The sequence below is a fragment of the Prionailurus bengalensis genome, chromosome C1 (genome assembly GCF_016509475.1).
Source record: "Prionailurus bengalensis isolate Pbe53 chromosome C1, Fcat_Pben_1.1_paternal_pri, whole genome shotgun sequence".
Classification (NCBI taxonomy): domain Eukaryota; kingdom Metazoa; phylum Chordata; class Mammalia; order Carnivora; family Felidae; genus Prionailurus; species Prionailurus bengalensis.
In genome coordinates, this window is record NC_057345.1 from 184,566,759 (window position 1) to 184,578,197 (window position 11,439).

General features: G+C 42.2%; 1 protein-coding gene across 9 annotated transcripts in view; it reads right to left on the minus strand.

The window, feature by feature from the left end:
• Positions 1-370, minus strand: part of ANKRD44 (ankyrin repeat domain 44) — a 327,574-nt gene extending 327,204 nt beyond the window's left edge. For all 9 annotated transcript variants that reach the window (XM_043577389.1, XM_043577386.1, XM_043577384.1 and 6 more), the window contains exon 1: positions 72-370. In XM_043577389.1, the coding sequence (XP_043433324.1) occupies positions 72-98 (27 nt within the window). In that variant the 5' untranslated portion in view covers positions 99-370. The remainder of the gene's footprint in view (positions 1-71) is intronic.
• Positions 371-11,439: the final 11,069 nt, after the last annotated feature.

Genomic DNA, 11,439 nt, shown 5'->3' on the forward strand with positions numbered 1-11,439 from the left:
CCATCCCCCCGCCGGGGCTCCGCGCCGCCCCGCGCCCGCGCGTCCCGCCCGCCCGCGCCGCCGCCCCCTACCTGGTCGGTGAGTTTGAGCACTGCCATTCTTCCGCTCCTTCGCGCGCACACACATACAGGTCCCGGGTCCGCAGATGTCACGCCAGGAGCCGGGGAAGCGGAAGGGATTGCCAGGGGAAGGGAAAAAAATCTGGCTCCCGAATTTGACAGCCCTCCCCCTGCTCCTCCTCCGCCGCCTCCTCCTCCCGCCGAGAGGCTGACACTGGCTAGTGGGGTTTGCAGCCGAGCCCGCCCGCCTTTATACAGGAAGTACCGGCTGCTGCCAGCCGGGCCGCCACTGACATCACCGCGCGCTGCCTCGCCGCCTGGGCCGACGCTGCCTCCTGCCGCCCGCTGCCGGGCCTCGCAGCCCGCGGCCCCCAGAGCTCGCCTGCGCCAGCGCCCGGCGCGCCGTGGGGCCACACTGCCGCCTGCTTTCCGCTCCTGCACACTGCGCCCCGGCGTGCCGGCCCCACTGCCCTGCGGCGCCAAGGGCTTGCGCGGTTACAGAAGCCCCCCCTCCCGCCCTGGGGCTGAGCGTGGCCCTGCCTAGCCGCATCTCATACCCACGTACATTCACGGACACAACCTGATGAGCGAGCCCGGTGGACACACCCGGAGGCGCAAGAAAGGCTGCTACTCACAGGCCACCAACTTTAGCTTGAGAGACTGGGGCAGTCTCACTTCTCCTAAACCTCTCCCTCTAATTCGGAACCAGATTACCCAACACTCCAAATTATCCCACCTCGGTCCGGGGTTGTGGTTCTGGGGCTTTCTTTGTTTAATGGGGGGAGGCCTTGGTCACATTGTCATTCCTTAGCGAGTGTTCGTCACTTAGGAGGTGGGGGACAGGGTCTCTAGCCCTTCCACCTTGTTCTCCAGTTACCTTCCAGCTGGACACACACAAAACCCCCACGGTTAAGTTCAAACACTGGGTTTTGACTTGGGGAGATGGAGGGTAGAGCAGAGTTACTGGAAAAGAAAAGAAAATTAATGGAGCTTTTGAGTGTTTTCACCAGTCCTGACTCATTCATTTCTACAAAATCCAGTTACCATGCTCTTCCACAAATAGAAGATTCGGCTGTCAAAAGCATGGGATACAAATACAATGGTAATATACATAAATCATGGTAAGTGTTGATACTTCTGGAATTTGTAGCAAATATTTTTTCATTCAACAACTATGTACTGAGTGTCTACTTTGTACCACATACCAGCTAGGCACAATATGAAAGGCAGGGAGCATAAACAGGGAAGATACTTAGTCTTAGTAGGTGTCCTACATAAACCACATAGTCACAGCTAAGGAGTCTAATCATAAACTGATAAGGGATCACTTGGGGGTGGGGGGGCAATGCTTCTAAAGGAATCCAGGACAAAGGAATCAGACCAGACTGGTGGGTGAGGGCAAGCTTCCCTGAGAAAGTGACAAGAGTTGAGATTCTGAAGGAGGGAGGTAAGTAGGCAAGTGGGTGGGGTACTGCTCCCAGGTGGCCCTATGTGCCCCTGGCATACCATAGAGCAAACCTGCATTGAACAGCAAACCAGTGCTAGAGTTCTGGGTTAAGACCAAATAACCACCCTTCATTCATTCATAAAGCAAATACAGATTCTTCCTCCTACTTTTGGAGCCTCTCCAAAGATTCCATGTGGGAGAGGAGAGAAGGGAGGGGTAGCATTTGCTTAGCATCCTCATCTAACCATGAAGTTGTGACTCAGATCATACAGGCTAAGGAACTAAGAAAACACGCCCCTGGCTCCCCCTCCTCCATCCTCAGGAATGCTCAGAGACAATGTTTTTCTCAAGTCCTCCTTCAAACACAAAATAAATTGCATTTGTTATATCTGTGAGGCAGTTCTTCACCACTGTTGTTGGTATTTGTATTTCCTAATATCATCCTGCATGGCTTTGTAAGTAAACTGATTAGGACACAGAATTCTCTACTTAAAAACATAGGGTGCCTGGGTGGCTCAGTTGGTTAAGCATCCAACTCTTGGTTTCAGCTCAGGTCATGATCTCCCGGTTTCATGAGTTTGAGCCTTGCATGGAGCCTGCTTGGGATTCTCTCTCCCTCTCTCTCCTCCCCTCACCCTGCTTATACTGTCTCTGTCCCTCTCAAAACTAAATTTAAAAAAAAAATTAAAAAAAAAAACATAGCCATCTTTCAGAAAAGGGATAACAAATGATTTTATTTAGCAAATACACGCAATATCCACTTTGGTTCATCATGGCCATGCCTATACATAATTTCTTTGGACCCAATTTGAAAGGAGAGGGAGCTTTTCTCAACCCTATCAGACCCATCACCTCCTTTTGCAACTATTATTTTTAGTACTCCCTTTACTATCCTGAAATTAAATTCATAGACACTATTCACTGCCTGTGCACATTTCCCAAGAAGTCAATATAATGCTCTAATTATATAGTAGAGGAAAAATAAAAAGAAAATAATTTATAATTAATTTTGTATTAGAAGACAAAAAATATTAAGATGCTTATACTTGTACGTATAACCATTGTGAATGAGAAAACTGTAAGTGCAGACCAATATGAATGTGTTGTAGTAGCAACTCAAATATTAACATCGATGTTATCAGAAGTGACATGATTTTGTGAAAGGCTGAACAGTTTTGGGTCAAGTTCCAAACAAAATAAAGAGAAAAGGGTTGGGTTAAATTTATTGGTATGGGTGCATTTACCATAAAGCCTGGATTTGATGTGTTAGTTCATACACTGAAAGTGACTCTAACGATTTAATTGGTTAGCTAAAAGTTAGACCCATTGGTGGTCTATATTCAATGAGATTGAGATGCCAAAATGTCCCTGGTATAATGTAGAGGAAAAAATCCAAAAGTTCATGGAGATGGCAATGTTGGAGTGATTTTATGTGTAATGTATATACCCAACCCTCAACTATATACCCCTAGAGACCCAGATGATGGTGTTTATAGTAAGGCACTGAAAAATATATTAGAAAGGGGAGCACCAGCAAAGCTCTGCAGTACTGGATTTGATGGTGGAAGATGCTTCTATTGAAATTGCTCCCTGATTTCCAGGACAGTGGGATCCTGGGATTGCAATAACTAGGTGACAGCACTTAACTGGCAGGGACAGGGTGGACATATTTACCACAATGGGCAGCAGGGGCAACATCAAGGGTCAAAGGTCGTGACCTACAGGGATATTTACTAATGCCCTGGATGGCCCTAGGAATGAAATAGATGGAGAGACTTCTGAAATATTCCTTGATCTCTGTACCAGGCAAAACTAGGTCTGCTGCCTGAAACCTGACTTGAGCCATCAAAATGAAAAGTCATCCTTTTCAACCAGTTTTCATACCTCAGTCAGTTCACAGAGCCCCTTGATTGAAAGGGAGGCTGGTTTCCTTAAGGAGGACCTTGCAGCATTGCCAGAAATATATATGACAAATCTTCATCCAGGCCTTTCCCAAAGGAACCTGATGTCATTTGTCAGAGTGAGTGTGCACTGGGAAAAAGGAAATACCCACATATTTCAGGGACTACTTGATACTGTTTCTGAATAAATGCTAATTCTTGAGGATCTAAAATATCACTGGGTCCCCCAACTATTGTGGAGATTTATGGTAATCGGGTGATAAATGGAGTTTTCACCCAAGCACAAATCACCATGGATCCAGTAGGTTTGCAGACCCAGCCTATGGTTGTTGCCTCAGTTCTTGAATATATAATTAGAATAGATATACTAAATAAGCGGCAGAATCCTCATATTACTTGTCTGACCCACAGAGCGAAGGCTATTGTGGTAGCAAGGGCTAAGTGGAAGCCTCTGGAAATTCCTCTTGCTATCAGGATAGGAAACCAAATCCCTGGAGAGCTGTAGAAATTAGTACCAGCATAAAAGATAGGGATGATGCAGCAGTAGTGATACTATCACTTCCCTCATTCAATTTGCCTGTTTGCCCTGCAGAGGCAGATGAATCTTAGAGAATTCCTATGAATTGCTGTGAACTTAATCATATGGTAAAGGCAGTTGCAACTGCATTCTATCCGTGCTATCTTCACTGCAGCAAATCAACATAATCCCGGGGACCTGGTATACATCTATGGATATGGCAAATGCTTTTTTATCTATTCCAATTTGCACCAAAAGCTGTTTTCTTTTCTGTGACAAGGCCAACAGTCCACAGTCTTTATGGGATGGAAACTTCTGCTCTCTGACATGATCTAGTCTGCAGAGAATTTGATCACTATAGTAAGACATCAAGGGGTGATCCTGAGAACCATTGTTACTGCAGTGATAATAGCCTATGGTTTCAATAAATCTGCCCAATTTACTATATCACATTTCACAGGGTTTTAATTACTTAACTTCTTCCTTTTGAATTTTCATAAGTATAAATACACACAAAATGTATATGTATGTCTATATATTTATGAGTGTGTGTATATAAATAGATGAATACATATGCATATATACATATGTGTCTATATGTACATTAACATGTAAACATATGATGCTGTGGTGTCCCACCCAGTTTCCACCTTGGGGACCAAAGCCCATATCCCTCAGCTGCTGGGAGTGTTGTCTGCTGACAGCTTAACGTTAAGCCTTCCCCAAGGCATTGACCTCAGCCAAAAATAACTGCCTCAGCAAAGGCTACAACCCCTCCCTGGAGGCTACACACATCAAATGACTCCAAGAATGTAAAGCCAAGGCTCCCTTGCCTCAATTCAGGACATCTCTGAAAGGACATCTTAGCTCCAGAGCGCCCCTGCCCAGGGATCAGCTGAGGCCTATGCTGCAACAGCATTGCAGATCAACTCCTTCTGGCCAGTCCAGCACCCCTCAGTTCCCACAGGTGGTGTTCCTAATAGCATTGCAAATCTCCACTTCAGACGCCGTTTCCTGAGGAACCCCACCCAATATAATCATGTATTTTGACTTTACTCTGGTGGTTTAGATAGTTCATCTCATTTGTAAATAAATCAGAACCACCTTCCTGGCCCAGCTGAAAACCACAAGCAGAGCTATGTAAATGATTGCTGAATGAGATTAAATTTTGGATGAGGTTACCTCACTATCTCAACATGCAGACTCTTCTGTCTTTTGCAGCCTTTGACCGAATGGTTAAGATATAGGGGGTCCAAGGGTATCTTGGAGCTAGCAAGTGATCCTCACAAGGCATAACCAAAGGCCTGGCAATCTAGGCTAAGGAGATAAGAACATTTCATCAATGTAATTTATATATATATAAATATAAATATATATATAAATATATATATAAATATAAATATAAATATATATATAAATATATATATGTGCAGATAAATAGTGCTTATATATATATATATAAGCACTATTTATCTGCACACATACCATACTTCCTGGACCCTAAATAGCCATGGAATTTCAGTTTGTACCAATTGTTTAGTAGAGCCTAGTGGGGAGAAGATGAAATATTTCTGCCCTATCAAATGATCCATATTTAACATGTCAACATATTTAAAGCACTTTATAACAGTACCCCATACAAAGTGCAAGATGAAGGTCAGCTATTCTATCTGTTGTATTCAAATGTGAAAAGATGCCACCTTAGAAACAAAGAAATACAGTAGGTTTTTAAAAAATAAATATCATAGGGGCACCTGGATGGCTCAGGTGGTTAAGTATCCAGGTTCGGCTCAGGTCATGATCTCAACAGTTCATGAGTTTTAGCCCCACAACGGGCTGTCTGCTGTCAGCACAGGGCCCATTTTGGTTCCTCTGTCTCCCTGTCTCTCTGCCCCTCCCCTGCTTGTGCATGCTCTCTCTGTTTCACAAAAATAAGCATTTGAAAGGAAAGCTTAAAAAAAATAAAATAAATATTATTAAGTTATTTTTGGTGGTGATTTGTTGAAAGTTATGTTCTTTATTTAAAACAGAAAATGCCTTCTTTGACTGTTGGTCTTCACTGTCCTTGACCACACATGTATAATCAATAGCATTCAGTTAAGGATTTCATACTTTATTTGCTATTATTTGTTTACTGTATTTAAATGTCTTATGAGTATTAGTCTTCTATAATCTATTATATTTTATTCTGCATATGTGTGGTTTCCCTCATCATATTAGAAACTCCTAGTGGTCACTAGGCATGCCTTATACTTCTTTGGTGTCCCATATAGTGCTGGATGTTAAGTATAAATTCAATAAGTAATGGCAAACTCTCTGACTTTAAGAGCATGCAAGTGGAGGAAGTATTAGCTGGGAACATAGTAATTCTACTCAATATATACTGATTTTTTTTTTCTTTACCTACTGAAAATCCCACTTTCCTACCCAAAGTGTAAAATTCAACAACACAAAATAATTCCAGAAGTAGAACAGAGCCAAGTAGAAAGAGCTAAGTTACTACAATAATGTGGCAATAAAGTATTTAAATTTTGCCTGTGAGTGATTGCTAAAATGAATATGGAATTTTCTCTGGGTTAAACCTTCCATTGTTTACTGTGTTTTTTTAAATTCTATCTCATTCGCTTTCAACTTAAAAAAAAATTTTTTTTAATGTTTATTTATTTTTGAGAGAGAGGGAGAGACCAGAGTGTGAGCAGGGGAGGGGCAGAGAGAGAGGGAGACACAGAATCCGAAGCAGGCTCCAGGCTCTGAGCTGTCAGCACAGAGCCCAATGCGGGGCTCAAACTCATGGACTGTGAGATCATGACCTGAGCCAAAGTCGGTCACTCAACTGACTGAGCCACCCAGGTGCCCCTGCTTTCAACTTTTTAAGACAGCTTTCTAGGAAAAACAAATAAAAAACAGTAGAGGGTGAGAAAGTAATATTCCTGTTAGAAGATGAAGTGAGGAGGGATAACGTAGAGAAAAGAACTGAAGAGGTGAAGTCAATGGAAGCCTGAGGCTCCAGGAAGAGAGGAAAAACCCCAGCAGGCACACTTTGAAATGCAATGGTGGTCCTTCAACCTCATTGGGACACTAGAATCTGAGGCACTCTCAACCTTCTGCTAGAAAAATGATCATGCTAAGTCACAAAATTTGCTAACTCTTCTGCTTCACTTGTCAAAAATATATATATGGCTTTTCTTTATTTCCACTTTATGACCCCCTCCACCCTCTCTAACTCCTCTGAGCCCACTCCCCTGAAAACACAGCCACTTGGAGCAACTCCATTCCGGTACGACGTGACAACATTCTAGTTTTGGCCCAAAATGCATTTCTGTGTCTTAGCCCAACCCTATATCTCCTGATCTCCAGACTCACCCAACTGACTATTTCTCATTCAAATGCTTCAAAATCACCTCACACCCAGCATGTCCAAAAAGGAATTAATAATATTCTCCTAGGGGCACGTGGGTGGCTCTGTCATTAAGCATCTGACTTCAGCTCGGGTCAAGCTGAAGCTCTGCCTCAGGTAAGCATGAACCCCACTTTGGGTGAGCCCCGCTTCTCTCTCTCTTTCTCCCTCCCTCTCTCTCCCTTTGCCCATCCTGGGATGATTCTTTCTCTCTCTGTCCCTCACTCATTTGCTCTCTCTCTCTCTCTCTCTCTCTCTCTCTCTCTCAATAATAATAATAATAATAATCTTCCCCTAAACTCAGTCCTCCTCTTGTATTCCCCATTTCAGTAAATGACATGCCGTGGACCTAGTTTGGTCTAAGAACAAAAGCTGCAGCTTATCCAAGTCTGATCAATTCTGATTTCACCATCTCTCTTAAATCTATTGCTTCTTCTGATCCCAATTTCCAGGACTTCATTTCAGACTGTTTTTAATATTCGCCTGCCTTATTGGAACCAGCCTCCTAGCTGGTTTCTCTGGATCCATTCCCCACCCCAGTGGCTGTATAGTCTTTCTAAAATGCAAGTCTGGTCAAGTCACTCCCCTTCAATGGTTTTCCATTGCCTTCAGGCTATTTACAAACATTTTAGCATACAGTAAAACCTTGGATTGCAAGTAGTGTTCTGTGAGTGTTCTGCAAGATGAGCAAACATTTCTAATAAATTTTAACTTGATAAACAAGAAATGTCTTGCCATAGGAGTAGTACATGACAATGAACATCACATGATCACAACTGAGCAAACGGTTCTTGAAATTTACTTTGATATACAAGTGCTTTGGATTACAAGCATGTTTCCAGAATGAATTATGCTCACAAACCAAGGTTTTACTGTACTCAGTTTTCAAGATCCTTCTCTCTCCCCACCCATCATTTTTCTTACAGGGAAGCCACATTGCTCAACTCTGGAAGGTGCCATTTATCCTAGCCTATGTGAGTGGTGACTGCTGGGTGGTGCAGAACACAACCTGTGAGATTAAACATGGCAGCTTTGCCTCTTTCTCACACTTTATACACAGCTAACAACAGCTTTTCTGATGCATCATATTTCTTCTCACTCTGAGCATTTGCTTATTTCTGTTTTCTGCCTATAATTTACATCCACCCCAATCTTCATCTAGCTAATCCTACCTGTCCTTCAGATCTCAGGTTAGATATCACTTATCCCATGCAGCCTGTCCTTACTCCACCTCCTAGGTTTGGGTAAACAGTTTCCCTAAAGTTTATGCTTGGTGCCCTGTACTTAACCTCAATTATTGTACTTATCCCTTGATCCTATAATTGCCTGTTTACTTTCCTGACTCCTCCTTTAGACTGTTGTTTTAATCACCCTTGTGTATCTAGTTCTGGTGCATGGTAGATGCAAAGTGACTACTTTTCAATGAATGCAACTTCAAGGAAATCATTTAACCTAGCTAAGTTTTAGTTATCACTAGTCAAATAAGGCTAAGGATTTGTGGGACTGGCCTCAGTAATTTATGGAATGATATGACAAAATGTATATACAAATGCACTGAGGGGCAACTGGCTGGCTCAGTCAGTAAAGCATGCAACTCTTGATCTCAAGTTTGTGAGTTCACACCCCATGTTGGGCATGGAGCCTATTAAAGAAATAAGTAAATTAATATGCATTAAAAAGTGGGAAAAAATAAAAGATGAGAAAGAGAACAATTGGTATGGCATTATCATAAAGAAAAAGTCACAAGTAACAGGAGGATTCTAAGGAAAGGCATGAGAGATACCTTTCTACTCTGTCATGTATAAGGTCTTAATGCTTGTGCTATTGAAATGAGCACAGATTCCATGGTTCTTTTGTGAATGAGCAACTAGGACAAGTTAGAAATGATAAATGTAGTAATAAACCATGTTTTCAATTCATTAACTGGCCATACAATCTATGATTTAAGATATATATATTATATATAGATAGATACATATAATTTCTTTCTTGGAGACCAGGTTTTTCAAAATGGTGTAGCAAGGGCTCAGGAATTCACAGGATAAACAGCTTTTCTTCCTGGAGCATCAATTTCACTTGGTGATTGAGGGAGTTAAATCATTTAACTTGATAAGCAACTTGAAGCAGTATTTTCATAATTACATAAACAGATATAGTTTGGACTGTAGCATTTGCAGTCAAACATTTTGTGGTTGCCATGGACTACTCCACACTATCTCCCTCCACAACGCCTACCAAACCTTCACACTCCCAAGCCCTAGGAGTAAGTTTTTACCCACCTATGCTCTTGGGGTGCCTAGCAAAAGTTGAATAAGTACTACTTTTAGAAGTCTGATAGGCTTCAATGCTGCTGAAATGAAACAAAGACAGAAGAACCTTCAGCAAATGTGGCTGATACCCTTACATCAGGGGCCAAGCTGAGTATTGATTTGTCGGTCTGTTCATTGTTCTTAGCTTGCCCACTGCATTTGTATGCACAGCACTCTTTTAAAAAAAAAATTTTTTTTAACATTTATTTATTTTTGGGACAGAGAAAGACAGAGCATGAACGGGGGAGGGGCAGAGAGAGAGAGGGAGACACAGAATCGGAAGCAGGCTCCAGGCTCTGAGCCATCAGCCCAGAGCCCGACGCGGGGCTCGAACTCACGGACCGTGAGATCGTGACCTGGCTGAAGTCGGACGCTTAACCGACTGCGCCACCCAGGAGCCCCAGCCCAGCACTCTTTTCAATAATATATTAACTAATCTATGAAATATATATTAAAAATGAATCACTAAGTGTAAATGTCCCCATTTCAGTGGCTTTAACAGGTGACAAAAAAAGAGGACCAAAGTCACACTGCTCAAAGAGGGTTAAATATGCATTCTGAATTTCCAAGTCTGTAGTCTCAGGATTGTTTTTCTTCCTTCCTCCCATGCAATGTAATCAAAATATAGAAATTTCTAGGGCACCTGGGTGGCTCAGTCGGTTAAACATCCAACTCTTGATTTTGGCTTAGGCCATGATCTCACAGTTCATGAGATTGAGCCCCATGTCAGCCTCTGAACTGATAGCAGGGAGCCTGCTTGGGATCCTCTCTCTCCCTCTCTCTGTCCCTCCCTACCCTCTCTCTCTCAAAATAAATTTTTAAAAATATATAGAAATTTCTTCTTCTTATCTTTTCACTTTAAAATGCATACAAAGCTGGGGCATCTGGGTGTCTCAGTTGGTTAAGCATCTGACTTCAGCTCAGGTCATGATCTCATGGTTCATGGGTTTCAAGCCCCACATCGGGCTCTGTGCTGAGAGCTTGGAGCCTGGAGCCTGCTTCAGATTCTGTGTCTCCCTCGCTCTCTGCCTCTTCCCTGCTCACACTCTGTCTCTCTCTCACTCAAAAATAACTAAACATTAAAAAAATGTTTTAATAAAATAAAAAAAATGCATACAAAGTAGGTGCTGTACAAACACACACACCCACACCCCCCCCCCACACACACACACGTGCTCACACATGCATTAAAGAGGAAAAATAGATACTAGGGGACTCACCAATGCCCTGATTTAGAACCAGCTCAAATATATGAATTCAAAAGTTTTAAACCTAATTAAACTTCTCTCAGGTTCAAATTCACTCGACATTTACTATATTGTGACTTCCTGTTTTTGTAGAAGAGAAGTTTCAAAAATGGTTCAATGAGCTCTTTGGGCAACATCTAACTCCCACAATGCAAGCTTTGGAACATTTAGTGGTAAATGGATAAAGAACATATGCAATACATTTCTTAAGATGTGAATATTTTCAAAAACTCAGGGGAAAAAGTGGTTGGCTAAGTCTATCTGTGGTTTCATTGAATACTTGAAAATTAGTTAATGACATTCAGAGACACAAAGATACAGTTGGGTTTTCCCGTTCAGTCTGCAGAACACATAGCTGTTAACCAGTGATGATAGAACCCATAGGAAAGTACTCTCAATTTTTGTAGAAACAGGAAAGAATTAAGATTTTGTTCTGGAACTGTGGTGGTTGGATGCATCATTAACAAGAAAATAAAGAACAAAGCAAAAGAATCTAAAAATATGCTTGTGTGTTTTACATTGGCTATTTCTTTGCTGTGCAATTGCTAGTGTGTGGCCTATG